The 27,379-nt window shown below is 56.0% G+C and overlaps 1 protein-coding gene across 5 annotated transcripts in view; it reads left to right on the top strand.

The window, feature by feature from the left end:
- MAU2 (MAU2 sister chromatid cohesion factor) overlaps positions 1–26,954 on the top strand; it is a 38,011-nt gene extending 11,057 nt beyond the window's left edge. The window contains exons 2-19 of one of the 5 annotated variants that reach the window (XR_001897651.3): positions 3,969–3,986; positions 4,372–4,437; positions 5,381–5,476; positions 7,394–7,488; positions 8,765–8,792; positions 9,163–9,318; positions 10,473–10,619; positions 10,714–10,804; positions 11,751–11,854; positions 12,769–12,846; positions 13,227–13,292; positions 15,188–15,278; positions 17,000–17,049; positions 17,268–17,345; positions 17,438–17,549; positions 22,586–22,676; positions 23,464–23,591; positions 23,910–24,250. Coding sequence is in view for 3 of the 5 variants with exons in the window: in XM_003915222.4 (XP_003915271.1) it covers positions 3,969–3,986; positions 4,372–4,437; positions 5,381–5,476; positions 7,394–7,488; positions 8,765–8,792; positions 9,163–9,318; positions 10,473–10,619; positions 10,714–10,804; positions 11,751–11,854; positions 12,769–12,846; positions 13,227–13,292; positions 15,188–15,274; positions 17,000–17,049; positions 17,268–17,345; positions 17,438–17,549; positions 22,586–22,676; positions 23,464–23,591; positions 23,910–23,984 (1,566 nt within the window). In the remaining 2 variants the exon portion in view is untranslated. Of the gene's footprint in view, positions 1–3,968; positions 3,987–4,371; positions 4,438–5,380; positions 5,477–7,393; positions 7,489–8,764; positions 8,793–9,162; positions 9,319–10,472; positions 10,620–10,713; positions 10,805–11,750; positions 11,855–12,768; positions 12,847–13,226; positions 13,293–15,187; positions 15,298–16,999; positions 17,050–17,267; positions 17,346–17,437; positions 17,550–22,585; positions 22,677–23,463; positions 23,592–23,909 lie in introns of all 5 variants that reach the window. The other 4 variants (XR_002518929.2, XM_009193950.4, XM_003915222.4 and 1 more) reach the window with 4 other exon arrangements.
- Positions 26,955–27,379: the final 425 nt, after the last annotated feature.

The raw sequence follows: 27,379 nt of genomic DNA, 5'->3' as shown, positions 1-27,379 counted from the left end.
CTTCCCTGTCTCTGCAAAAAAAAAAAAAAAAAAAGTCTAACAAAGATACAAAAGTGAAGTAATTTAGTAGGTGTCAGATTAATGGCCCTGGGGAAGTGACTGGTTCACCCTGACACCAGGCCCGTCCTGCCCCTCAGGAATGTGTGTCCTCATGCAGAGAGATCCAGGTGTCACTGATGTCGCAATGAAGAAGTAGTGACATTTAAAGACAGGGAGAAATCCCATGCCATTTAGGGCTTTGTGTCTGAAAGGCATACCGTTCTATGGCCATTTGCACTTACACAGAAGCCTGCACTTTCCTCTAATGAACTCTAGTCATTATCCAAGTGGATAAAGCCATTGTTCGTTCAGCACATGTTTCCCAAGCACCTACTGGATGTCAGCCTGCTGCAGGCATTGCAGCCACAACTTTAAGGTCAATCATCATGGGACTTTTTTTCCTAAGAGTCAGGTTCTTTCCTTGTTGCCCAGGCTGGAGTGTAGCAGTGCGATCATAGCTCACGGTAGCCCCAAACTCCTGGGCTCGAGTGATCCTCCCACCTCAGCCTCCCAAGTAACTGGCACTACAGCATGCATCACCAAGCCTGGCTGATTTTTTTTTTTTTTTAAAGAGACAGGATCTTGCTATGTTGCCCAGGCTGGTCACAAAAAGAGCTTTATCTAATGTCCTCTATATGTATTTAAAGTGGGCAATAAAGATACCTGGGAAACAGATGTTAAAAACCCTGGGATGTAATTTCCCAAGTGCCTTAGAGCATTGCTAACTCACAGTGGACCCACACCTTGAACTCAGTCCTCTGGCTCCCAGTCAGCGCTCCTGACACCCACTGATGCTGGTGGACAAGGCCTTCCACAAGAGAAGGCTTGTGTTTGGAGCCTTTGGGCATGTTACTTCCCAGTTCACCAGGGTTCACTGAGAGCCTCACCTTCCTCAGGGGAAATGGGATCCTCTCTGTCTAGCCTTCGCATGGACGGACAGAGCTGGCAGAGAGGCGAGCCCGTTAGCACCAGGCATATCTGGCTTGCAAAGAAGAGATGTCTCGGCCAGCCACGGTGGCTCAAGCCTGTAATCCCAGCACTTTGGGAGGCCAAGGCAAGTGGATCACCTGAGGTCGGGAGTTTGAGACCAGCCTGACCAACATAGAGAAACCCCGTCTCTACTGAAAATACGAAAATTAGCCGGGCATGGTGGCACATGCCTGTAATCCCAGCTACTCGGGAGGCTGAGGCAGGAGAATCACTTGAACCTGGGAAGCGGAGGTTGCGGTGAGCCGAGATCATCCCATTGCACTCCAGCATGGGCAACAAGAGCGAAACTCCATCTCAAAAAGAAGAGATGTCCATGGGGTCAGGAGAAATGAGGTCCAGTCCAACTGTGTGCTGAATAGATTGATGTTAGCCATATAATGGCCCCAAACGGGGAAGGGACACAAAGCTGTTGCTGGCCAAGCGTGGTGTCCAACGCCTGTAATCCCAGCACCTTTCAAGGCCAAGATAGGAGAATCACTCAAGCCTAGGAAATCGAGGCCAGCCTGGGCAGCATAGCCAGACCCCATCTCTACAAAAAATTTAAAATATTAGCCAGATATGGTGGTGCGTACTAGTAGTCCCAGCTACTCAGGAGGCTGAGGTGGGAGGATCACTTGAGCCCAGGAGGTCAAGGCTGCAGTGAACTATGATCATGCTGCTGCACTCCAACCTGGACAACACAGTGAGACTATGTCAAAAAAAAAAGAAAAGCTGTTGCTATGAGGAGACATTGTTGGACCCACACAGGCCTGAGCTCGGTGCCATAGGCCAAAGTTTTGTAGAAGGGGGTGCAGTGTTCTGAGGCATGAAGTGACTGGACATATCCTCTTGAAGTCTACCCGCCACGGACGTGCCTGTGTGGGCTGTCGTCAGCTCTGGGGAGAGCATCCCATGGCCACAGACTGGAAAGGAAAGCTTCTCCGCCCGAAGGGAGGTGAGGGAATTCACCTGTTGACTGGTCATCTTGCTTACCTCTGCTGGGATGCAGTGACACACAGAAATGAGGCCAGCTTTGTCACAGGTGCCAGGCTCAGCTGCAGATGCCAGGTTTGCACCTTACTCACCCAGGCTGGGGCTGTTGTTTATGCGTGGCAGTGCTCTCTGTCCTCCCTGGACTGTGTCTGAAGAGCTTCCCTTTGCTAGCCCCATGGTGCCCGAACCACAGAACCACCAAATCTCAGGGTTCGGGGAGACCTCAGCCCGGCTCTAGTACAGCTCCTTTGTCACGGCCCCCTCTCTCATATGTGATTGGCCATCCCTTCCAGTTGGTGGCCTTCCAGAGCTTCTCGTGTTGGACCCGACTTCTCAGCAGCTTCTGTGGAAAAAAAGCCCCCAACTTCTGCTCCTCTCTCACATCACACACGTTCCCACTGTCCCCACACACAGCCTCTGGCTGAGGCGCCTCGCCTCTGAGGCCGCACTTCTGTTGGCAGGTGCTGGCCCCACCACTCTGAGGACCCCGAGCCCCTCCTATCCCTGCCACAAGAGGGGACCACAGGAAGCAGACGCTTGGGCTGGCAGAGGGCCTGTAATCTGGGCTCCTGCGTGTGGGTGCGTGTGTGTCAGGAGCCCGGGGCTTGGGCTCTCTCCCACAGCTGTCCTCCTGGCCCCCCTGTGTCTTGGCAGTAGCTGCTCTCGATGCAGCTCTGTGCTTTCCCAGCACCTGTGACATTCCCAGCTGCTGTTCATCCTTGCCCTAGAGATCTCCAGCCCCAAGGCTGCCCCCAGCGGTGGATCTCCGGGCCTCACTGGCTCCTCCACACTCCCTTCGTGAATTTTCTCCTGCATACAGGATGGTCTGAAATGCCCATCTGGTCAGGTGCTTTCATTTCCCAGCCCTGACTGAGTCAGCCTCCAGGGGTGACACCAGGGCATTCTGACCCTCAACCAGGAGTGGCCGCTGTTGCCACATGAGTGGCAGAGACCTTCGGGCTTCAGCCTCACCTTCCTGGCCCTCTGTGCCTTTTTCATGTGCTCTTCAGTGCCTGGAGCACCCCCTGCTCCCCCTTTGCCTAGAGAACTGGCCCCTCACTTCCCATACTTTGCCACACATGCTGCCCTGCCCCGTGTGGTCCTCCCACAGAGCGTGATGAGTTAGGGTCTTCTGCTCTGCTCCAGATCCACCTTCCAGCAACCACCAAGGCTCTTGTCAGGCGCAGGTTGCTCTGAATGTGTGTGGCACATGTGAGTCACCGGGCACAGCGTTAGGCTCTTGTGCTTGGGAGCCTGGGTGATCTGATGGGCTGTGGTCAGTGGCCTGGACTAGCCCGGGAACCTGTTGGAACGTGGAAGTTTAGGGCACAGCGGTCCCTGAGTTGGAGCCTGTTGTCTGAACTGCATTCCTGGTGTGTGTCTTCAGTGCTATCCCATAGTTCTGCCTGTGTCGGTCCTTCCTGGAGCCCCCCTCCCTCCCCTCTGAGAGGCTGACTTTGCTCACAGCCAAGCATCTTTCAAATGCCTCTTGCTCAGAAGGACTGACCTTGCCCCCCAAGAGCCATTCTCCAGTTGAAACTGACTTCTCATGTTATGCTTTGCTGAATATACTTCCTCTCTGCCTGACCTCTGACTGCCAGCCCTACTTCCGTGTGACATGAGGGGTCCTTGATGGGGCCAGGTCACCTCTGAGCTCTGTTCCTTTCTGAAGCAGCTCCCACCCAAGGGCCTGTGGGGTCTGACTCCAAGTGCCAGCCCCTCCTCTGATGTCAGAAGGGCATGTCCCCTCCTCCCCAGGCACCCTCTGGGGCTCTATAGCTTCCATTCCCCTGGCTGGATTAGAGGGGAGTAAGCCCACCCTCTCAGGCCAAGCAGGCCACCTTCTTGTTACCTGGATACCTGGCAGCCTCTGTTCTCAGGACAACCTGTGGAAACCCCAAAGCGAGCCACTAACCAGGTGCCAGGTGTTTGCCTGAGAATTAATCTTTCTTTTCTTTCTCTTTCAGTGGTTGATATCACAGCAAGTATCCTTTCCGTGTTGGTATGGTTCCTTTTAAGGAATTCTCCACTTAAATAAAAAGAATGTATCAAAGCTTGAATCCCACCTCCCAACATGCCCTGCGAGTTGAGGCTCTGCCCACAGAGCACCTGGAACATCCCCCATCTGGCCCTTTGCTGCCCCTGGGCGCTGTGCTCCTCTTTGTGCTTCTCTTCATACCTCGCATCCAGCTCCAAGCCCTGCCCTACAGCAAGCTCAAGGTTCACTGGGGGAACAGGAAAACTTGGAATTTCAGGGTAGGCAGGGATGTGCGTGCCCGGCAGACCTCGGCAGGGTAGGAGCCCCAAGCTGTGGCCCTTTCAAACCGACCTTTTTTGCAGTGTCCTACTTCCTTAACTGGACGTCACTAGATCCCGCAGTTCGAAGATGTTAAATTTGAAGCAGCAAGTCTGTTGTCTGAATTGTACTGTCAAGAGGTAAGAACATATTAAGGTTTCTGAAAGCAAAGTGTCTCTCCCTGTTGCTAAGACACGACAGCACATTGGTAAATTGGGGCTCCGGGAGTTGGAATCCCTCCAGCTTTTTTTTTTTCAGGCTGGAGTGCATGACACAATCACAGCTCATTGCAGCCTTGAACTCCTGAGCTCAAGTGATCCTCCCACCTCAGCCTCCCAAGTAGCTGGGACTATAGGCGTGCACCACCCATGCCTGGCTAATTTTTTTATTTGTTGTAGAGATGGTCTTGCCCAGGCTGGGCTCAAGCTCCTGGCCTCAAGCAATCCTGCCTCGACTTCCCAAAGTGCCAAAATTATACACAGGAACCACCGTGCCCAGCCCGGTGGCTTTTAACAATCAGATTACTTTCCTACCTCTTATGCCCAAGCCCCAGGGCTTTGGTGGGTAGCCACCTGCTAAGGAGTGCCGGCAGCTTCCTTTTCTACATACTACTGTTGGAGAGATCAACCTGTTCCTCACCTGACAAGTCTGTACAGTTTCCCTTCTTCATCTGGTTCCTAATTTCAATTATAGCTGAAATTTGCCTTCCTCCCACCTCAGAAGGTTGACGAGTAAGGTGGCTTTGGCGGCAGGGAATGTGTGTACTTCACACCCCGATGCCTCTCTCTGGTCTGAGAACATAAAAGATGGGAACTGGCATCTGATTTGACAGTTTAGAATTTTGAACTGAAAGTACTTTCAGTCCAGTTGAATGAGAAGTTATTTTAAGAGTGATGCAGAAACTTCCCAGCCAGTGAGTCCAATAAAATATCTTTTTTTGCTTTTAATAAAGTAAATTGGCAACCCAAAAAAATCCTTTGGTAAGCATGAACAGGAACTGCCTTCTGGCACCACAGCTGCTGCTAAGGAATCCAGCTTGATTGCCGCCTTCTTACGTTCCCAAACGTAACTATTTCCTTTCAGAATTCCGTTGATGCAGCAAAGCCGCTGCTGCGGAAGGCGATACAGATCTCACAGCAGACCCCGTATTGGCACTGCCGCCTGCTCTTCCAGCTCGCTGTGAGTACTGCGGCCCAGGCACAAGGGTGCCTGGCAGCGACCATGACCCTGGGGCACACCTGCCCCATGTGCAAAGAACAGCAGAGTCCACGATGCGCAGACCCCCTTGGGCTGGCACACGGAGTGGGTGGGGACATAGGAACATTTACTTAACCTGCTCACAAGCCCCCTCCAGCCTCCATCCTTGACAGCATCCCCGGCTTGAGCCTGGCTCTCAACAACGCCCAGGGGTGAGTGGTGGGAGTGCGGGGCTTCCCCGGAGCTGACACTGACAGGGGGCCTGCTGCTTGTTGGGTGTCTTTGGGTTTCTCTCCCTCCCAGCCATTCTCATCTCATCTTTGGCCTGCGCTCATTGAAATCCCAGGAACGTTTCCTGCCAGAGACCCACTGTGGGGTTTTTTTAGGAGCTAGGCTGAGACTCCAGGGGGCTGCCTATCAGGCCACAAATGTCCACGTCAAGCATTGTTTCCCACATGGACCTCTCACTTTTGGGGGCTGCTGGGGCACACCCTCATCCTGGGATCCACACAATTCCTCCTCATGCTCCCTTCGGCACCCCAGATACAGGTGGTGCCCTGGTCTCTGAGCTCCACAGTGCTCGGTTGTTGGGGGACTCTGAATTCGACCTTCTCAGCTACAGTGGAGAGACCAGCAGGCTCCACCGTGTGGGGCACCACTCCTGTCCTGGGCTCCACCTACACTTCTGCACTGGGGACCCTCAGGCGGGTGCCTGGCCCCCAGCCTCTCTCTTCCATGACCTAGCCTGCCCTCTGGGCCACCACTTAGCCACCTCCCATGACACCCACCTAGGCACGCAGTGTGTTGACCCTGGGTTGGGAGTTCCTCCAGCTGGGTCCCTCACTCCAGGAGGGTCTGGCTGAGAAAAGTACCCACAGGGAAGAGCTCACCCAGCAGCCAGGAGTTCCCAAGGCCCTCCTCCCCCAGGCCTGATGAGAAGCCGAATGCACACACAGTCTCCTTCCATTTCCCCACGCACACTTGTGCACATTAGCAGACAAAGGAGCAGGCCAAGCTGTGAGTCACCACCCCTAGGCCACAGAGTTGGCAGGAGCCATGTGCACGCACACCCAAGGGCCGAGCTCTCCACCATGGCCCCGCAGGTGTCGCCTTGCAGGGTCAAGCCAGGCATGTGCCTCCCTTTCAGCCTGTTCAGGCTTTGACACTTGCCTCTGAGGGAGTCCCTCCTTGTTGTCCCTGGAACACACTGGGGACACCCCACTAAAGACAGACCCCACAGGCACCCACGAAGTACTCAGAACAGCTCTAGGTGCTCTCACAGCCTTGGGGGCTGCGCCATGAGCCTTGGCTGCTGGTTCTATGCTCCATTAAGTTTAGACGGTGTCGGCCGGGCGCGGTGGCTCAAGCCTGTAATCCCAGCACTTTGGGAGGCCGAGACGGGCGGATCACGAGGTCAGGAGATCGAGACCATCCTGGCTAACATGGTGAAACCCCGTCTCTACTAAAAAATACAAAAAAAAACTAGCCGGGCGCAGTGGTGGGCGCCTGTAGTCCCAGCTACTCCGGAGGCTGAGGCAGGAGAATGGCGTGAACCCGGGAGGCGGAGCTTGCAGTGAGCAGAGATCCGGCCACTGTACTCCAGCCTGGGCGGCAGAGCGAGACTCTGTCTCAAAAAAAAAAAAAAAAAAAAAAAGTTTAGACGGTGTCTACTGCAGGCACCATTAGGTTAGATGACATATATACCGCAGGCCAACTGGAGCTCTGTACCCAAAGCAATTAGCGTTGATGAGATAATTTGGTTAATTTAGCTCAAAACTGACACAGGCAGTTTCATTGACGTGGGGAGGTTTGGTTGTTGGTTAACAAAGCACAAAGGCCAGGTACCGTAAAACTGATGGGTTTGGCAGCAAAGGTCACTGCTCTCTCTCTCCGTTTTAGCAACTGCACACGCTTGAGAAGGACCTGGTGTCGGCCTGTGACCTCCTGGGTGTGGGGGCCGAGTACGCCCGGGTGGTGGGATCTGAGTACACACGGTAGGCACCCACTCCCCTCCTTCCCTCCTGCTCTCTTAACATAGAAGGGGCTTGGCCACCTTGGTCCAGGACAAAGAACAGAAATGGCATTTCAGGCCAAGCACAGTGGCTCACAGTATATTCCCAGCACTTTGGGAGGCCAAGGTGGGAGGATCACTTGATCCCAGGAGTTCAAGACCAACCTGAGGGACATAGTGAAACTCCATCTCCACAAAAAATACAAAAGTTGGGGCCAGGCTTGGTGGCTCACGCCTGTAATCCCAGCACTTTGAGAGGCTGAGGTGGGAGGATCATGAGGTCAAGAGATTGAGACCATCCTGGTCAACATGGTGAAACCCCGTCTCTACTAAAAATACAAAAATTAGCTGGGCATGGTGGCGAGTGCCTGTAATCCCAGGTACTCAGGAGGCTGAGGCAGGAGAATCGCTTGAACCTGGGAGGCAGAGGTTGCAGTGAGCCAAGATCGTGCCACCGTATTCCAGCCTGGTGACAGAGTGAGACTCCGTCTCCAAAAAAAAAAAAAAAAAAAATTGGTCACCATGAGGCGCAGGTTTGAGCCTGAAGTTCAGGCACCCAAACTTGCCCACTGGCCCTCACACTGTGTGTCCACTGCTGCATATTTTTTGTAGAGATAGGGTCTTACCATGTTGCCTAGGCTGATCTCGAATTGCTGACCTCAAGTGATCCGCCCACCTTGGCCTCCCAAAGTGTTGGGATTACAGGCGTGAGCCATTGCACCTAGCCCCCTTCTGGGCTTTTCACATGAGTGTGTCTAAGCCATGTAAGAAAAATAAATACAGGCTGGGCGCGGTGGCTCACACCTGTAATCCCAGCACTTTCGGAGGCCGAGGCAGGGGAATCACTTGAGGTCAGGAGTTCGAGACCAGCCTGGCCAACGTGAAACCCCATCTTTACTAAAAACACAAAAATTAACCAGGCATGGTGCCAGGCTTCTGTAGTCCCAGCTGCTCAGGAGGCTGAGGCAGGAGAATCGCTTGAACCTGGAAAGCAGAGGTTGCAGTGAATCGAGATCACACCACTGCACTCCAGCCTGGGCAACAGAACGAGACTCTAAGAAAAAAATAATAAAAATAAATAAAAATAAACACAGGCACAATAGGATAAAACAGCAGTCTTGTACGGGGACTATTTACTGTTGTCCACTGAACTGTCCCCCGAGGTGGCATATTAGGTCCTGTGAGCCTTGGGGTAGTCACAGTCATCTCAGGAGGCTCCTGGGCCTTCTGGGACCTGACCCCTGCCTCTTGTTTTGCAGGGCGCTGTTCCTCCTCAGCAAGGGGATGGTAAGTTGAGGCTGGGCATGGCTGGATGCAGCCGGTGTCGTGGAGGTGAGGCAGGACTCCCTGCTCAGACCCCGTCCACTCTCCATGGCATGGCCCCTCACATGCCCAGACCCTTAGGCATAGTGAGCAGCCTGGAGTTTGAGGCCTGGGCCCTGCTGGGTTCAGGAGGGAAACTCAGGCTCCTGCCTATGGGATTCATGCTGAGGCAGGAGCCTGGTTAGGAGCTGCCTGGGCCAGGGTTTCGGGCTGGCCTTGCCCTCTGGGTTGGAGGCAGTAGTCCCAAGGCAGGTGGGCAGGTGAGCCTGTGCTCCCAGTCCCAGGAGGGCCCCTGCAAGCCCTGTACCCTACACCTGCGCCTCTCCCTCCCCAGCTGCTGCTGATGGAGCGCAAGCTGCAGGAGGTGCACCCGCTGCTGACCCTCTGTGGGCAGATCGTGGAGAACTGGCAGGGGAACCCCATCCAGAAGGAGTCGCTGCGTGTCTTCTTCCTGGTGCTCCAGGTCACCCACTATTTGGATGCCGGGCAGGTGTGTGGGGCCTCTTGGACGGGCTGCTGGTTGTGACCAGTGGGTGTGGGTGGCACCCAGGCCAATGGGTCTTGGGCTGTGAGGTCACCTGTGTCATTGCCTTACCTTGCCACACAGCAGGGCTGTCTTTCCAGCCCCAGACACACACACTTCTGTCCTGCTCTGCCGCGAGTGCTGGCACCATCGTGCCTGCCTGGTGTGCTGGTGCCTGGGAGCAGGGTCTGTCCTGGCCACCCTGCCTCCCTTTGGGAGTACTATGTGTGACATTGTATACACTCGCTCAGTGTGTGGATGCTCAGAGATCGCAATGACAGTTCAGGGATTCATGAGAATAAACCACAGAGGTGCTGGGGCGGTGCCTGCACACAGCAGATGCCCAACTGGTGTCTGTCTGGCCCCCCTGCTGTGGGATTGAGTAGGGACTGATGTGCCCAGCTGTGTCCGAGACTAGACTCCATGACCCCGCCGTGGGTGGGAAACGGCTGTGTTTGAGCTCCTTGTCTGTGCTTATGTGACCGTCTCGGCCCTTCAGGGGCTGGGGGCTGCCCTGTGCCCCTCAGACCCACCTGTCATGGTGGGCCACAGGCGAGTCTCTCCACAGGGCTTGGTAAGGGGGTTGTCCAGTTCCTCCATCCATACCCATCGTTGCCCATTGGGTGAAGCACTGCACTCGGCGCATAGGGACACAGAGCAGACTGCAGCCACGCTTCCCTCGGGGTGCTAGGGCCGCAGAGACATCCCTCGGGGCCTCAGGGCGAGATGGACCACAGCGCTTGCCCGACTCCTGGGCCAGGAAGCCACCTCCCACCCCCGCGGAGCACAGCCTCCCCTTGCTGTCTCAGGTCTGGCTGCAGGAAGACCAAGTGCAGCTCCAGCAGGGTCTGGACAGGCCTCTCCTGGGCCTTGGTGTTGGACCCAACACTGGGCAGTGGACAAGCCTCAGTCCCACAGCTGCCCGCCTGGCCGTGCCCCGTGCCCTGAAAGCCTGGCTGATTCATGGGAGTGCGGCAGGGGCGGGTCCATCTTGCAGGAGGTGGCCCTGGCAGAAGGGGAAGGCAGGTGCTCCCTGAAGGAAGGGGCAGGGGTGGCTGGGCTGGGCCCGGCTTCCTGAGAGGCCAGGCTCAGGTGGGTGCTCGGATGTGGGTGCTGCACAGGTGAAGAGCGTGAAGCCGTGTCTGAAGCAGCTGCAGCAGTGCATCCAGACCATCTCCACGCTGCACGATGATGAGATCCTGCCCAGCAACCCTGCTGACCTCTTCCACTGGCTGCCCAAGGAGCACATGTGTGTGCTTGTCTACCTGGTGCGTCCCCACCAGGGCCCGAGCCAGGGCTGGGGGCGGGGGCAGGGAGAGGGAGAGGGCCCTGGTAACCCCTGCTGTCTGGTCTTGTTGACAGGTGACTGTGATGCACTCCATGCAGGCCGGCTACCTGGAGAAGGCGCAGAAGTACACGGACAAGGCCCTCATGCAGCTGGAGAAGCTCAAGAGTAAGTCAGGTGCTCGACTGGCCACGTGGCCACAGCGCCCCCTGGTGGACAGCCTGGCCAGTCACTGGCTGTTCTGGGGCACAGTGACCGTGTGACTGCAGCACCCAGCCGCCCTACCTAGTGGGTCTCGTCACCCCTAGTTGGTAAATGCTGGTGACCCACGTCGGAGCAGAGCAGACAGGACTGGGGTCGGGGGTACCTCCCTGACTGGTCAGGGCCGTTGTGCCCAATGGTGCTCAGTTGAAACAGGTGGTGGCTGCCTTTCCCAATTATTATCAGTGTTGTGATGGGGACACTCAGGATGATGCCAGGATCAGAACTTAGCCCTCACTGACCACCAGCATGTCCTTTGGAGGTCATGAGTTCTTTCCAGATGTTCAACTGTCTATCTAGGGACCTTTGACTAGCACAAACCCAGAGCAGATGTCCCTGGCTGGTGCAGTGTGCCCATTAGTCTGTCTGTTTGCTCCCTCATGAGTGCTGCTGGGGGAGAAGGCATCAGAGCCAAGGCAGCCCAAAGCCTGAGAGGCCTGTGCTTCTCTTTTTCCCATGTGAGGATGGCTGCTTGGGTCTGTCAGGAGGTGGGGCCTGGCCCAGGTACCCCTACCCCACTGCCTGAGGCTCTGCTGCATGGTCTCATGATCCAGGGTAGTTTCTACATTTCCACATTTCTAGAACCTGCCATGTCCACAAGCTCTTGAGCACGTAGGGTGAGGGTGAGGGTCAGAGCCGACCCCTCTTGGAGCACTGTGGGAACCAACCTCTGGCTCCAGCTCCGTCTCTCCACCTGGACAGCAAGACACACTCCCTCACTCGGAGGGCGCAGTGGGGACTAGGGGAGATGACGGGGTGGGTGCCTGGCCAGTGTGACTGGAGACAGGAATGAGGTAGGGGTGGCGCCTCCTCTGGCCTCCCCTGCATGCTCACCCCTGACTCTCGCCCATAGTGCTGGACTGCAGCCCCATCCTGTCATCCTTCCAAGTGATCCTGCTGGAGCACATCATCATGTGCCGCCTCGTCACGGGTCACAAGGCCACGGCGCTGCAGGAGGTAAGGCTGGACGCAGGAGGGGTGGGAAGGCCCAGGAGTTTGTTGGGTCTCAGCAGTGTCAGACAAGAGACTGAATTCGCCAAGTGCGGTACTGGCAGGCCAGCCCATCCTGCTGTCTTGCTGTCAGTCAGCGTTTTACAGCCCCGCGTGGGCATCACTGATAAGAGAATCTCATACAAAAACCAGTGGAGGCTGGGCACAGTGGCTCACGCCTGTCATCCCAGCACTTTGGGAGGCTGAGGCGGGTGGATCACTTGAGGCCAGGAGTTTGAGTCCAGCCTGGCCAACATGGCGAAACCCCGTCTCTACTGAAAATACAAAACTTAGCCAGTTGTGGTGGCAGGCACCTGTAATCCCAGTTACTTGAGAGGCTGAGGGAGGAAAATCGCTTGAACCCAGCAGGCGGACTTTGCAGTGAGCCGAGATCGCACCACTGCACTCCAACCTGGGCAACAGAGCGAGACTCCATCTCAAAAAAAAAACAAAAACAAAAAAAACAACAGACCATGGCCCAAAAGCTTGCACACTGAGGGGATCACACACATGGTCTCTGAGGATTTGGGGGTCCCTTGACAGTGATTCTTATACCCCACCCTGCCATTAGGAACACTCTCTACCCCCAGTGCCCACCCTTCTGAGAGGGCATGAGGGCCTTCAGTAGGCTGGAGGTCCTTTACGGCCCAGACACCTGTTGGACAGGGTGGAAGAGGCGAGTAACAGACAAGGGTCCCTGTCCACAATGGGATCTGGGCTGCCCTTTACCCTCATGGTGGACATGTCTGCTGGGGCTTTGTACCCCAGTTTGGGCAGACGGGACATGGGCTCACCCACCAGCTATGGGGTCTCTCCATTGCTGCTCAGACGCCAGGTCCCAGGTTGCAGTCCTGTGATGGCGGTACACTCTCTCCCGGCAGATCTCCCAGGTCTGTCAGCTGTGCCAGCAGTCCCCCCGGCTCTTCTCCAACCACGCAGCACAGCTGCACACACTGCTGGTGAGTAACTCCTTGACAGCACCCCAGGAGAATCCAGAATGTTCCCAGTAAGTAAGTACCTAACCGGATCCAGAACATTCCCAGTGAAGAACTCCCTGACAGCACCCTAATCAGAATCCAGAATGTTGCCGTAGGTAATCATATAACCTCCCCAGGCAGGATCCGGAATGTTTCCAGTGAGCATCTTGTCCCACCCCACACTGGCTTGGGTCTGAAAGGTGGGGACAGTGAGCATATTACCTGCATCGCAGCTGGCTTGGCAGTGAGCCATTATCATACTCCTCCAGGGCAGCCGTGTAGGCCCCGTTTGCACTGCGTGTGTCTCTGATCTGAGCCCCCTCCCCAGGGGCCGGCCCTGATGACAACACGTCTTCTTCCAGGGCCTGTACTGTGTCTCCGTCAACTGCATGGACAACGCGGAAGCCCAGTTCACCACAGCCCTGCGGGTAAGGTGCCGGCCCTCCTTGCTGCTCGGGGCGGGCCACACTTCTGAGTAAGGAGTCGGGCGTGGTCTGTGATGAGGACAGCAGTCGCACTAGGTCAGCTATGCAAAGCCGCAGCCCCAGAGGCGATGCACAGTAGTCAGCCCATGCCAGCCTTGGCAGTGACGCACTGTTTATCTGGATAAGGGACAACTATGGGGCCAGGGTCTTCCTGAGCTGACCCCAGGGCAGACGTGAGGGAGAGGTGGGACGTGTCCGTGGACACCACTTCCAGGCCTGAGTGGGAGCTTTTGTGGCAGCCACCCCTAAGGCTGGATTGGCTCAAGTGTCAGCTGACGACTTAGAGCCACCCTGGGTTCAGGGCTCCCATGGGGAGTGGTGGAGCTGGGCCATCTCACAGGTGCTTTTTGGGCAGAGGAGGACTCCTGGTCCTGCTGGGCTGGGGAGGGTGAGGCAGCTCCCCAGGCTTCTGGCCACAGATGGGGAAGAAGGCTAGTGCCACATCCTCACGGAGCGCCCCAGCCCAGGACTGGACCATCATGTCCCCACCTCAGCCTCAATCTCCTCACAAGAAATGGAGGCTGTGGATGCTTTTTTCCCGATGGTTCTAGGAAGGGCCCTGAGGAGAGGTGTCAGGGAGCAGGGGCTGCTCTGTCTGCCACTCGGGCAAGGTCACCAGGGAGTCCTGCGTGCACCCTGACTGTTGGACAGAGTTCCCCTCCTCGGCACCCCACAGGCCTATGGGTGCTGCCACCCCCGCCACTGGCCTCAGAGGTGCACAGGAGCCCTGACGTGCAGACAGCATGCTTGAGAGGGAAGGGCCAACTTGGCACCCACTCCTCCGCCTCCTTGCCTCACTCTCCGGACTCTGGCTCACTCTGACTACAGCAGGGCCAGGACCCTCCTTGTGGCCCTGCCATCCTGCCATCTCTGTCTCCGTCTCCGTCTCATTCCCCCCAAGTGGTTGCTGTTGCTGGTTTGGTTCCACGTCAGAGTTCCCAAGGCCACATACCCTAAGGAGTCCTCACCCCGGGGCCAAAAGAGAGCCTCTTTTTCATGGCCCACCCAGGAGTGATGGAGCCAGGATGCAACCCCAGCCCCACTAACCCCAAACACACATGCCTCCTGTGGGCCCTCAACAAACATCCCCCACCTTGCTGAGTCTCAGAGCATCTGTGCTTGATTCAGAAGATCCTCTGGGCCTCCTGGGTGTGTGCCAGGAGGGCATCTGTGCAGGTGGGGTCTGTGCTTCCCTGGCTCACTCCACCTCTTGCCCAGCCCCACTAGGAACCAGGGTCTAGGCAGGGCTTGAGCCACATAGATTGGTCCCTCTCTTGACGATCTCCTTTCCCAAGAAGAGCCAGGGACCGTGACCCATCTACCACCTGTCATCAGCAGCATTTCTGGCCTCTGACAGCATCACGTACCTCTGGAGCGGGGCCTGTGCTGGCCCCCTCTGGGACAACAGCTCCCCTCCTCCCCACTTCCCCCCATGAAGAGTGACCCCTGCCCAGGACCAGCATGTGCCTTGACAGCAGTGGACACCTGGGTTCCCCAGGTTGCTGGCTGTGGCCTGGAGGAAGGGTCCACTAGGTCTCAGTCCTGACAGACAGCGGAAAATGGGCCAAAACCCAACATGTTCTGAGGGTGGGATCGGGGTGGCTGGTTTTCCTCTTCTCTGTTCTCTAACTGCCCCGTGACACAGACGATGATTTTATAATGAGAAGAATTAATAGCTGTGTTACCCTTGAGTTTAGGAGGCAAGGGAAGTGTGTTTGAAATGAAAAAAACAAGTCTTTTCCAAAGTAGTCTCCGTGGAGATTGTGGGTGGCTCTCACACTGCCACATGGGTCACAGCGCCCGACCCAGCTCCCTAATGTCCCCACTTCCCATTCCAGCTCACCAACCACCAGGAGCTGTGGGCCTTCATTGTCACCAACCTGGCGAGTGTATATATACGGGAAGGAAATAGACACCAAGAGGTAGTAGGTGACATGCTTCATGTTCGGTATCCTTTCTCTCTGTTCTCTTCTTTTTGGGGAACCAGGGGGTTGTCCTGGGCACCAGCACATCTCAGCAGACCCCAGGGTGTTCACCTTTTGAGGGATGGGCAGCACCCGACACAGAGGCACACAGGGCATCCCAGAGGTGAATCAGGGGCTATGGCCGGGAGAGGCGAGGTCTGAGACAAAAACATTCCCATAGCTAGGCCAGGCGCAGTGGCTCACGCCTGTAATCCCAGCACTTTGGGAGGCTGAGGCGGGCGGATCACAAGGTCAGGAGATCGAGACCATCCTGGCTAACACGGTGAAACCCTGTCTCTACTAAAAATACAAAAAAAGTAGCTGGGCATGGTGGCGGGCACCTGTAACCCCGGGATCCCCACTCAGCCCTGGGATCCCCCTGAGCCCTAGGATCTTCCGTCAGCCCCAGGATTCCCTCCTCAGCCCCGGGATCCCCTCCTCAACCCCAGGATCCCCTCAGCCCCAGGATCCCCTCCTCAGCCCCGGGATCCCCTCCTCAGCCCCGGGATCCCCTCCTCAGCCCTAAGATCTTCCATCAGTCCTGGGATCCTCTATCAGCCCCAGGATTCCCTCCTCAGCCCTGGGATCCTCTGTCAGCCCCGGGATTCCCTCCTCAGCCCTGGGATCCCCTCCTCAGTCCCGGGATCCCCTCCTCAGCCCTAAGATCCTCCATCAGTCCTGGGATCCTCTATCAGCCCCAGGATTCCCTCCTCAGCCCTGGGATCCTCTGTCAGCCCCGGGATTCCCTCCTCAGCCCTGGGATTCCCACTCAGCCCCAGGATCCCACTCAGCCCTGGGATCCCCCTTAGCCCTAGGATATCCCTCAGTTCTAGTATCTCTTTCACCCCTGGGGGTCTAGCTCCAAAGTGTCTCAGGCCAGGTGCTGTGGCTCACGCCTGTAATCCCAACACTTTGGGAAGCCAAGGCAGGAGGATCACTTGAGGTCAGGAGTTCAAGACCATCTTGGGCAACATAGGGAGACCCCCATTTCTACAAAAAGTTTTTAAAAAACCTGGTGTGGGGTTGCCGGCCTGTGGTCCCAACTACTCGGGAGGCTGAGGCAGGAGGATTGCTTGAGCTAGGGAGATTGAGGCTGCAGTGAGCTATGATCGGGCCACTGCACTCCAGCCTGGGCGACAGAGCAAGAACCTGTCTCAAAAGAAAAAGCCCAGCCCTGGCTGGGTCGTCTGATGCCAGATGTGGGCTCGCATTGTTGAGGAGGAGTTTGGCTCCCCTGTGCCTCTGCAGCCAGAGGGCATCTAAATTATCAGGTCACGCCCCCATCCAAGCCTCCTGGGGTCCCTGCACCTCCAGAGAAATCCCACCCACTCACCCCCAGCAGCCCACAGGGCTCACGGGCCCCAGCCTGCCAATCTACGCACTGCCAGGCCAGCCCCTCAGCGCCACTCTGACCATACAAAGGCCTTCTGGACGCCCAGGCCCCTGTCATCCACCACAGGACAGGGTGGCACAGGCAGGGCTGGCTGAGGGCATGAGAGTCTTGCCCCTGGCCCTTCTCACCAGAGGCCACTCTTGCTGGTCAGTCACCAGGCTCAACCTGGGGGCCATAGTCCCTATGGGGGTGTAGAGAAATCCCCATGCACTGCAGTGTGTCTTGGGGACCTTTCTCCTGTGAAGATGCAGAATGATGCTGACTGGCTCTTCTCCGCCTCCTCCCCTCCTCAGCTCTACAGTCTACTGGAGAGGATCAACCCAGACCACAGCTTCCCTGTCAGGTGAGCCACTCCGGGCACCACTCCACGCATGGCCTAGGCTCCCCATGCTCTTGGGATGGGGCCCCCAACTGCCCCTTGCACCCTGACACCCCACACCCCTCCTCGCAGATAGTCTGCAGCAGGGGTCTCTCAGAAATCCCCTCCAGCTGCCCACTGCTGTTTTGTAAACCACTTTTCTCAAAATCCCCACCCCACGTGACCCTGCACTCTCCCTGCAGCTCACACTGCCTCCGAGCGGCTGCCTTCTACGTGCGTGGGCTCTTCTCCTTCTTCCAGGGACGCTACAACGAGGCCAAGTGAGTGTGGGGCAGGGGGCAGCATGTGGGCCGTGCTCAGGGTAGCCCAGGCCCCGTCCTGCAGGCGTCAGCGTCCTCATTCTCCTTGTCAGGCGATTTCTGCGGGAAACTCTGAAGATGTCCAATGCCGAGGACCTGAACCGGCTCACAGCCTGCTCCCTTGTGCTCCTGGGCCACATCTTCTATGTGCTGGGAAACCACAGGGTGAGTGCCCTGGCCTGGGCCACTCGCTTGGGTGCCTGTGGGGCTTGGCTGAGGGACAGGAGCTGGCCAGCAGCCTAGGGGTGGCATGGCACTGTTCATCCTATGCCCCTCGAAGAGTACGTCTAGGTGGACACCCTGACTCCCACAGCCTGGGCAGGCAGGGCCAGGGGAGCTGGGCACCCACAGAGGGTGTGGGGGCAGGCAGGAGGCCTGATGGGTGTGGCCTCAGACATCAGGTAGGCAGAGCCCCTGGGCTCGGGGAGCTGAAGCCAGAACCAAAGGAGCTGCCCTGAGCTAGTGGGGATGACGCAGGCACCGCATCCTATGTGTTGACACCTGAGGGGCAGAGAGGTGCCTCCTCTCAGTCAGACTCCCAAACATTTCATTCTTGCCCAGCATGCACACTGTCCTCTCAGGGTACAAGTGGCCCTTGGAGTTGGTCCCCACCCAAGGTCAGCTGGTCTCTGGTGGGACTGGCCACCTCAGTCCTTCTTGTCAATTCCTTGCCTGCTCTCACCCTCCTGATCTCACGAGGTCTTGAAGTTTTTTTTTTCTCAGACGGAGTCTCTCTCTGTTGCCCAGGCTGGAGTGCAGTGGTGCAATCCTGCCTAACGGCAAGCCCCACCTCCCGGGTTCACGCCATTCTCCTGCCTCAGCCTCCCGAGTAGCTGGGACTACAGGCACCTGCCACCACACCTGGCTAATGTTTTTATATTTTTAGTAGAGAGACGGGATTTCACTGTGTTAGCCAGGATGGTCTGGAACTCCTGACCTTGTGATCCACCTGCCTCGGCCTCCCAAAGTGCTGGGATTACAGGCGTTAGCCACCGCGCCCAGCCTGTTTGTTTTTGGTTTTTTTTTTTTTAAAGAAGATATTTTGGGCAGGCACAGTGGTTCACGCCTGTAATTCCAGCATTTTGGGAGGCCAAGGCGGGCAGATCATCTGAGGTCAGGAGTTTCAAGACCAGCCTAGCCAATGTAGTGAAACCCCGTCTCTTACTAAAAATACAAAAATTAGTGGGGCTTGGTGGTGGGAGCCTGTAATCCAAGCTACTCGGGAGGCTGAGGCATGAGAATCACTTGAACCCAGGAGAGAGAGGTTGCATTGAACCAAGATCATGCCACTGCACTCCAGCCTGGGCAGCAGAGTGAGACTCTGTCTCAGGAAAAAAGAAAAGAAAGGTATTTTTGTGCCAGGCATGGTGGCTCATGCCTGTAATCCCAGCACTTTGGGAGACTGGGACAGGTAGATCACCTGAGGTCAAGAATTCAACACCAGCTTGGCCAACATGGTGAAACCCCATTTCTTTTTTTTTTTTTTTTTTTTGAGACGGAGTCTCGCTCTGTCGCCCGGGCTGGAGTGCAGTGGCTGGATCTCGGCTCACTGCAAGCTCCGCCTCCCGGGTTTACGCCATTCTCCTGCCTCAGCCTCCCAAGTAGCTGGGATTACAGGCGCTCGCCACCTCGCCCGGCTAGTTTTTTGTACTTTTTAGTAGAGACGGGGTTTCACCGTGTTAGCCAGGATGGTCTCGATCTCCTGACCTCGTGATCCGCCCGTCTCGGCCTCCCAAAGTGCTGGGATTACAGGCATGAGCCACCGCGCCCGGCCCGTGAAACCCCATTTCTACTAAAAATACAAAGATTAGCCAGGCCTGGTGGTGCACATCTGTACTCTCAGCTATTCCAGAGGCTGAGACAGGAGAATTGCTTGAACTCAGGAGGTAGAGAGGTTGCAGTGAGCTGAGGTCGTGTCATTGTACTCCATCCAGCCTAGGTGAGAGCAAGACTCCATCTCAAAAAAAAAAAAAATTTTGGCCAGGCACAGTGGCTCATTGCCTGGATCACTTTGGGAGGCGGATGGGGGAGAATCCCTTGATCCTAGGAGTTCAAGACCACCAGCCTGGGTAACCTAGCTAGACCCTCTTTTTTTTGAGGCCAGGTCTCACTCTGTCACCCAAGTTGGAGTGCAGTGGCACGGTCTCAGCTCAGCTTATGGCAACCTTCGCCCCTTGCAGGGTCAAATGATCCTCCCACCTCAGCCTCCCAAGTAGCTGGGGCCACAGGTGTGTGCCACCACGCTCAGCCATTTTGGTAGAGACCAGGTCTCCATGTTACCCAGACTGGTCTTGAACTCCTGAGCTCAAGTGATCCACCCACTTAAGCCTCCCAAAATGCTAGATTACAGCATGACCCACTGTGCCTGGCCCTAGAGATGGTATCTCTTAAAAAAATAATAATAAGATATTTTCCAGCCAGGCACAGTGACTCAAGCGGCCTGTAATCCCAACACTTTGGGAGGCAGAGGTGGAAGGATCATTTGAACTCAGGAATTCAATATCAGCCTGACCAACATAGTGAGATCCCATCTCTACAAAAACCATACAAAAAAATTAGCCAGTGGCCGGGCGCGGTGGCTCAAGCCTGTAATCCCAGCACTTTGGGAGGCCGAGACGGGCGGATCACGAGGTCAGGAGATCGAGACCATCCTGGCTAACACGGTGAAACCCCGTCTCTACTAAAAATACAAAAAAACTAGCCGGGCGAGGTGGCGGGCGCCTGTAGTCCCAGCTGCTCGGGAGGCTGAGGCAGGAGAATTGCGCGAACCCGGGAGGCGGAGCTTGCAGTGAGCTGAGATCTGGCCACTGCACTCCAGCCTGGGCGACAGAGCGAGACTCCGTCTCAAAAAAAAAAAAAAAAAAAAAAAAAATTAGCCAGTGTGGTCCCATCATGCCTGTGGTCCCAGCTAATTGGGAGGCTGAGGTGGGAGGATCACTTGAGTCCAGGAGGTTGAGGCTGCAGTGAGCTGTGATCATGTTACTGTACTCCAGCCTGGACAACACAGTGGGATCCTGTCTCAAAAAAAAAAGTTGTTATTTTTCTAGATTATAAAATATGACATGTTCATAATTAAAAGGTTGAGAAGTAAAACAAAAAAATAGCATGTCTCTGTCATCCATCCCTTCCCGCTGCCCACCCCTCCCACCTGGAGGTTTTGCTTGTCAGCCTGTTTGGTAATTTTTTTTTTTTTTTTTTTTTTTGAGATGGAGTCTTGCTGTGTTGCCCAGGCTAGAGTGTAGTGGTATAATCTTGGCTCACTGCAACCTCTACCTCCCAAGTTCCATGGATTCTCCTGCCTCAGCCTCCCAAGTAGCTGGGATTATAGTCACATGCCACCACACCTGGCTAATTTTTGTATTTTTAGTAGAGATGGGGTTTCACCACGTTGGCCAGGCTTGTCTCAAACTCCTGACCTCAGGTGATCTGCCCACCTCGGCCTTCCAAAGTGCTGGGATTACAGACGTGAGCCACTAGGTAATTTTATATTTGCCTTTCTCCACACCACTGTATTGGAAGCTTTTTTTTTTTTTCCCCTTAATGGCAGTGAGTGTTTTGAAGCACCATCTACTCTGTAGTTTAACCATTCTCACTGTAGCCATTTCCACAGGATAGATAATGCAGGATGTGTGTCTTGGCTTGTAAAGTTTCACGGGGTCTAAGGGCTCCCTCAGCGTGGATGCTGTTAACAAACCTGGTGCCTGCCCCTGCCCACCGCAACACACACACACAACTGTGTGGTAGGCCTTTGCAGAGGCCAACAAATGGGCCCTGCAGCTCAGGCCCTGGTGGGCCTTGGCCTCAGTACTGGGGATGCCACCACCCCGTCAAAACCTGTAGCTGGCTCCTTCTAGAATGTGCTGCCACCCTGCCCTCAGCCTCTGAGCACAGTGAGGGCTGTATGTCCCCATTGGACAGTGCAGGTGGCCTTGGGGTATGTCAGATGGGCTCAGGTGAGGGCCCAGGGGCCCAGAAGAGCTTAGGATGAGGCTAGAGTGTCCACACGAGTGGGACACCCCCCAGGATCACTCAAGTCTTCAAAACCAGATTCTGTGGGGTACCCTAAGCTGGCATTGGGAGAACCTACCCAGGAGCGCTGAAGGAGGAGTCTGCTTCCCCAGGCTGCTTTCAGACAGAGGCCCTTGGCTTTCTGCACAGAGGCCAGCCCGGCTCACAATAAGCCAGGCCTAGCGGAAGAGAGCAGTTTTTCTTGCTGTGAGGTGTCAGAAGGGCTTGGTGAATTTTAAAAAGCTCCAAGACCCACCTGGAGCCCACTTTCAAGGTGCGGCTACAGGGCAGCATAGAGTTGTTGGGCTTTGTGTCTCAGGAGGAGCATCTCTGCACTCTGGAGAAGTATTTGGTGGCATCAAAGCCAGTTCTCAGGAGTCGGTTTTGGGGATGTGTCCATCTTGACTTCCCAAGGCCTCCCTGGGCTTCCAGGAGCTATCATCTAGGGAATTCTCCAGGCCTTACCTGAACCCCACATCCAGGCTGACAGGGCTTTGAGTCCTCGGCCCAGACAGGGTCAGCCCAGCACTGCTGGTCGCCATGTAGCCTGTGTAGCACAGGCTCCTGTCCACTGGCTCCAGGCCCTTGCCATAGTGACAGGGATGGGCGTTTATGGGCCCTGATGGCTCTTATTGAGCTCTTCCTGCCACATCCTGAGGATGCTAGGGCTGCAACTGGGGTGGCCCTGTGCAGTCAACCAAGCGGGGATTCAGGATTGGAGGATTCCTGCATGCTGGTGCCCCCAAAGCCCCTACGTGTCTGCCGGGGCCTCCCACGAGAGGCAACTCAATTGTGGAAGACGAACCGGAGGGGCTGCTGCCCCTCTCAGAACCTGGAACCCGGAACCCTAAACGAATCTTCATTTCTGATCAGCCCCCATTGTGGGTCCAGGGCTAACTGCCATCAGTGCTTTTTCTCCGCTTGAAAAGGTAGAAGCCCCCAGAGTTGTCCATTGGCCATGCCCCTGTGAGTAGGTACCTGCAGAGCCAGAAGTGAGGGCAGTTTGTTTTTCAGTGATACTTCAGAGAGGGCCATTTGAGATGGGCTCTGAGGTAAGCATAGGAGTTCACCAGATGCAGAAGGAGGTCACAGCCTGGGCTGGGTTCAGTAGGTTATCCCCCCCCCCAGCCTGGGCTGGGTTTGGCAAGTGGGGTCCAGGCTCCTCACTCCCTCTTGCTGCTCTTGGTTGACAGGAGAGTAACAACATGGTGGTACCTGCCATGCAGCTCGCCAGCAAGATCCCGGACATGTCGGTACAGCTGTGGTCGTCAGCACTGCTGCGAGGTGAGTGCAATGGCCACCCCTCTTCCCCGGCCCCAGCCTGGCCCTCCCAAGAGATCTAAGGCTGCTGGGCACGTCCTGCTCAGCCTTAGCTCGGACTAGGCCTCCGTGGGCCACAGCCCCAGTTCTAGCATGGGTAGGGGGTGCTCCTCAGGAGACCCTGGTTGAGGGCAGTGGGTGCATTTGTGGCATCCACTTGACTCGGGGTCTGGTTCAGTCTCTACAGGACCCAGAGGGTGAGACTTGGTATCTGGTAGACTTGGGCTGTGAGCCTCGCTTCTTCCCAGAAAGGCAGACAGCAGCCATGCCTATTGGACAGGGCTGATCAGCTTGCTCTGGGAGCAGTGCGGGCACTCAGCGAGTATCAGTGCTGTTACTGCAGCTCCCCCATTTCCAGATTACGAAACTGAGGTCCAGAGACTCCCCCAGGGCCCTGGGGAGGTGACAGGAGACGGGGTGCTCCATGTGCAGTGGGCTGCCTGGGGCTGCTGCCTCAGGATGGGCATCAGACGTCTGTTTGCCTGAGGGCTAGCCATAGGCTCCCTGAAGTGCTGGCGAGAAGCCTGGCATTGGGCTTTCACTGCCCAACCAGCCCTGTTCTGCCCTGTGAGAGCAGCTGGCGCATGGGCTTTGTGATCCCAAGACAGGGCTCAGGGCCAGTGACATGCCAGGCTCCCAGAGATCCACCGGTTCAGCTGGGACTTGACCTTGGGGCTCCATCTGCACCAAGTGGGAGGGCCTGGGCAGCGACAGGGCAAGGTGGGTCCCCATGTTCATGTCCCACTCTCAGACCTGAATAAAGCCTGTGGGAACGCCATGGATGCCCATGAAGCCGCCCAGATGCACCAGAACTTCTCGCAGCAGCTGCTCCAGGACCACATTGAGGCCTGCAGCCTCCCCGAACACAACCTCATCACGGTACGGGTGTGGGTGTGAGAGGATGGGATCGGGGACCAGCAGGCTCCCCACCTGCAAGAGGAAGGGGGCACCTTGGCTGTATTTCTCTTTGTCCAACAAACCCTAACTCAGCCTCGGAAGTGCCCTCTGATGGGGGAGATGGCCACGGGCACCCCCACCCTAGCAAGGGACACAGGTGCCTCCTCGGGGCCCATTGGACTGGGGTGTGGAGAACAGAGTCCTGGTTGGGTGAGCAGCCCAAGGAGGGCAACATTCCCACCTCCTCTTCCCTGGGAACAGCCCACGGTGCCTGACTCTCATGTCCTCTCTTTCCCACAGTGGACAGACGGTCCACCCCCTGTGCAGTTCCAAGCTCAGAATGGACCCAACACCAGCCTGGCCAGCCTCCTGTGAGGCCTTGATGGGGCCATCCAGCTCCACAGGGCCTGCGCGTCTCCGGCTTCCACCCAGACGGCACTCAAGCCTGCCCCTGAGGCGTGCTTCCTTCCTGACTGTCTCTAGAGCTTCCAAGTTCTGGGAATGTGCGGGGCCAGTCCCTGCCCTCCCAGGAGGGGTGGCAGCCGTTCCCACCTCGCACCAGGACCCCCACTGCAGAGGCTCACAGGTGGCACACAGGCGCTGTCTCTCCAGAGCCATCCTTCAGAGTGGACCTCAGTGCCAGTCGTGCCTCTGCAACTGGGTCACGTCGGCCCAGAGTAGGGTACAGGCCTCCAGCAGGTCCTAATCCTGTGTGCCAGGGCAGGCGGTGCCCCAGGGGCACCATGCCTGACTCTCCATCGCCCAGGCCTTGATGCCGAGCAGGAGTAGAGTTTCCTCTGCTCAAGGCAATTTCCAGAGCCCAGACACCCGTTTCTGGCCTGAATTTGGAGGAAAGAAGTAATGGCCCACGTGTGGGACGAAGCACAGATCCCAGCACTTTTCCCAGCTTTCTCTCCAGCGTCGGTCCCTGCAGCAGCCGGGGCCTCTGGTCAGGAACCCTCAGGGACCCAGGAACTCAGCTTCCAAACATCTGCACCTTGACCGGACTCGCCATCCCGCTGTAGGGGTGCAGGTGATTGTAAACATGGGTGTGCATGTGCGTGCACACGGGTGTGCGGTGAAGATCTGTGGAGCTGGAGCTGGGAGCTGAGGCTCCTGTTGCACCAGCCACCTTCCCCCATCTTGTGGCTACTGAGGGGCAGGAAGTGGGGGAGTGGGCTTCTCTCCCAAATTTAAGATCACCTCCTCAGCTAGCTTAGAGTGCATGGCACGGGCCCCCCGCCCCCCACATCTGGAGCCCAGGGACTTTCTTCCTGGCAGATCTGTGGCCTTCCCTGCAAAGGACGTCTGTAGGCTCAGCCTCTTGGTCCCCCACCCTGCCGCCTTGCTTTCCCTGCTGGGTCTCTGGGGCATAGTGTGAAACCCCCACCCTAGCGAGGCCCCAGGGAGTCTCCGCTGGGCCCAGACAGCAGCATTTGGTTGTATCCACTTTTCTTGATAATCAGGAGGTGCCCCAGTGGTCACAGTGTGGCATTGTGAGTTGGGGGGTCAGGGGTCAAGATAGCAGCAGCAGGTGTCAGGACTCAGGACACCATCCCCTCCAGCTTCTGGGGCCCAGGAGCCTCTCCCTGCTGCAGGGGGTGGGGGTCCTGCTCGGCAGGGTAGGTGGTGGTTTCAGGTCTTGTCACCCTTGCTTGGTGGAGCTGCCTCTGGGAGCTTCAGCGTCTGTGACTGAAGGGATGCTGGATTGCTCAGGTCAGCTGCTCAGGGCTCCCAGGCTAGGTGTGCCTTAGCCACAGGCAGGGCTGTCAATAACCCCCTTCCTCACTGGCTACTACCTGACATCAGCACCAGTGACAGGCTGGTCAGAGGGCAGGGCTGGTGAGGGTTTGTCCTAAGAGGACCACCACCATCTCTGGGTCTCCAGGGGGAGAGCCTGGCCCTGTCCTGTGCTACCCGGGGCTGCCCCCAGACCCGTGAGGCCAATAGGAGAGCGTGTGGCACTGACCCACAAGCTGTCGCTGTCCCGTCTTCCTCCTGAGCCATGGCCTCTGCTAGCTCCACCTTGAAGGAGCCCCTCAGATCCTCCCCTACATCACTGAGATGCCACCACTTGTGTCTCCACAATGTGCTCCTGCCCACCTGGGTCCCGCACTGTCTGACCCCTGCACACCACACTCATGTCACCACGGCGTGCATCATGTTCATCCCCATCTATTTATTTAAGCCTTTCTTTGCTTGTAGGGCATTTTGTATGTAGAGCAGTTGAAAACAGAACCTCAGAACTTAACATCTGTCCTGATGTTAAAGTGCTTTTCATGACCACCCCGTTATCTATGTGTATGTAAAGTTAAGGATGAGATCTTAAGTTTACAATTAAAAACTCAGTACTCGATATTTAATATTCTACTCGAGCTTTATGGAAGCCAAATCATGTGCGTGTGCGTGTGTGTGCGTGTGTGCAAGCTTTGAACCTCCTTCCACGGCCGCATCTTCTGACGACACAAAGCTTTTGACAAGTACCTTCTTGTGAGTCACTCAGCGCCTCATAGTGTCTCATTCAATTGCAAGAATAGAGGCCAGACACGGGGGCGCATGCCTGCAGTCCCAGCTAACTGGGAGGCTGAGGCAGGAGGATCACTTGAGCCCAGGAGATTGAGGCTGCAGTGAGCATGTTCGCGCCACTGCACTCCCGCCTGGGTGATGGTGAGACTTTGTGTCAAAATAAATAAATAAATAAAACGAGTCCCTAAGGACAAATCACACAGTCTCCTATAGCTAAGTGTCTAGGAAGAAATAAAAACTCCAGATCCTTCAGTGGATGAGGACAAGGAGGTCGCCGAAAGGCATTCTGTTGACAGATGAACAGCTGAAAGCTGGCCAGACCCTCCTGTATGCCTCTGCCCTTGTCCTGTGGCCTGTGGGTTGTGAGGTCTGACGAGGAAGCCACCTACAGCAGGAAGCGAGGCTGCCGTGTTTCTTTCAGACAGCTGTCTTTCCCCAGCTCTGTCCCTGTAGTTGCCTGCCGGTGGGCGAGGGTCCTCTCCCCAGGAGAAGCACTCCCAGCCCCGTTTATCAGAAGCAGGCAGGGAAATTGGAACTGCCACCCAACCAGCATGGTGGCTCAATTTGTTGGTTGCGTTGTCAGTTGTCTATTCTGTTAAGGTTTTTAATAAGTACGTTTGGCATAATGTCTTTTAATGAGTTTGTAATATCGTAATGGTTTTAGCAGCCTATAACTTTTCAGCTGGTGCTTTTACTTAGGGAAAAAAAGACAATTTGTAAATACAGAACATTGTTTAAAAGACGTAACCATAGAACATAGCTTCCTGTTTGTGGATTTCGTTTCCTATATATTCAAAGTAAAATGACTTACAGGAGCCATGTGCTGTGTCTTTGTTGTTTCCTCTGTCCCCTTTGTGAGCCATCCCAAAGATGGCTGCCACCCTCCCTGCCATGCCCACAGGGGCCCCCTCTGTGGCAGGGTCTTCAGCATGAGGATGCAGTCCCCAAATCCTGAGCCAGATGACGTGATGGAAGCCTGAGTCCCCATCCCCTCCACTGATCATTTTCCTCCAGCCTGGCCTTTCCTAGAAAGGAAGGAACCACATGCTCCATCAGCATATGAGGCCTTCAGCAGCCTGCTCCTTGAATCCTCCCAGCCCTCCCAGGGGCAGACTTCCCCACGCACCCAGGTGTCCTGGTCCCTGTGTTTTTTTATTTTTATTTTTATTTTTATTTTATTTTATTTTATTTTTGAGACGGAGTCTTGCACTTTCGCCCAGGCTGGAGTGCAGTGGCCGGATCTC

Source organism: Papio anubis, chromosome 20 (genome assembly GCF_008728515.1).
Source record: "Papio anubis isolate 15944 chromosome 20, Panubis1.0, whole genome shotgun sequence".
NCBI lineage: Eukaryota > Metazoa > Chordata > Mammalia > Primates > Cercopithecidae > Papio > Papio anubis.
The sequence above is the reverse complement of the archived record's forward strand: the minus strand, read 5'-3'. Positions and strand labels throughout refer to the sequence as shown.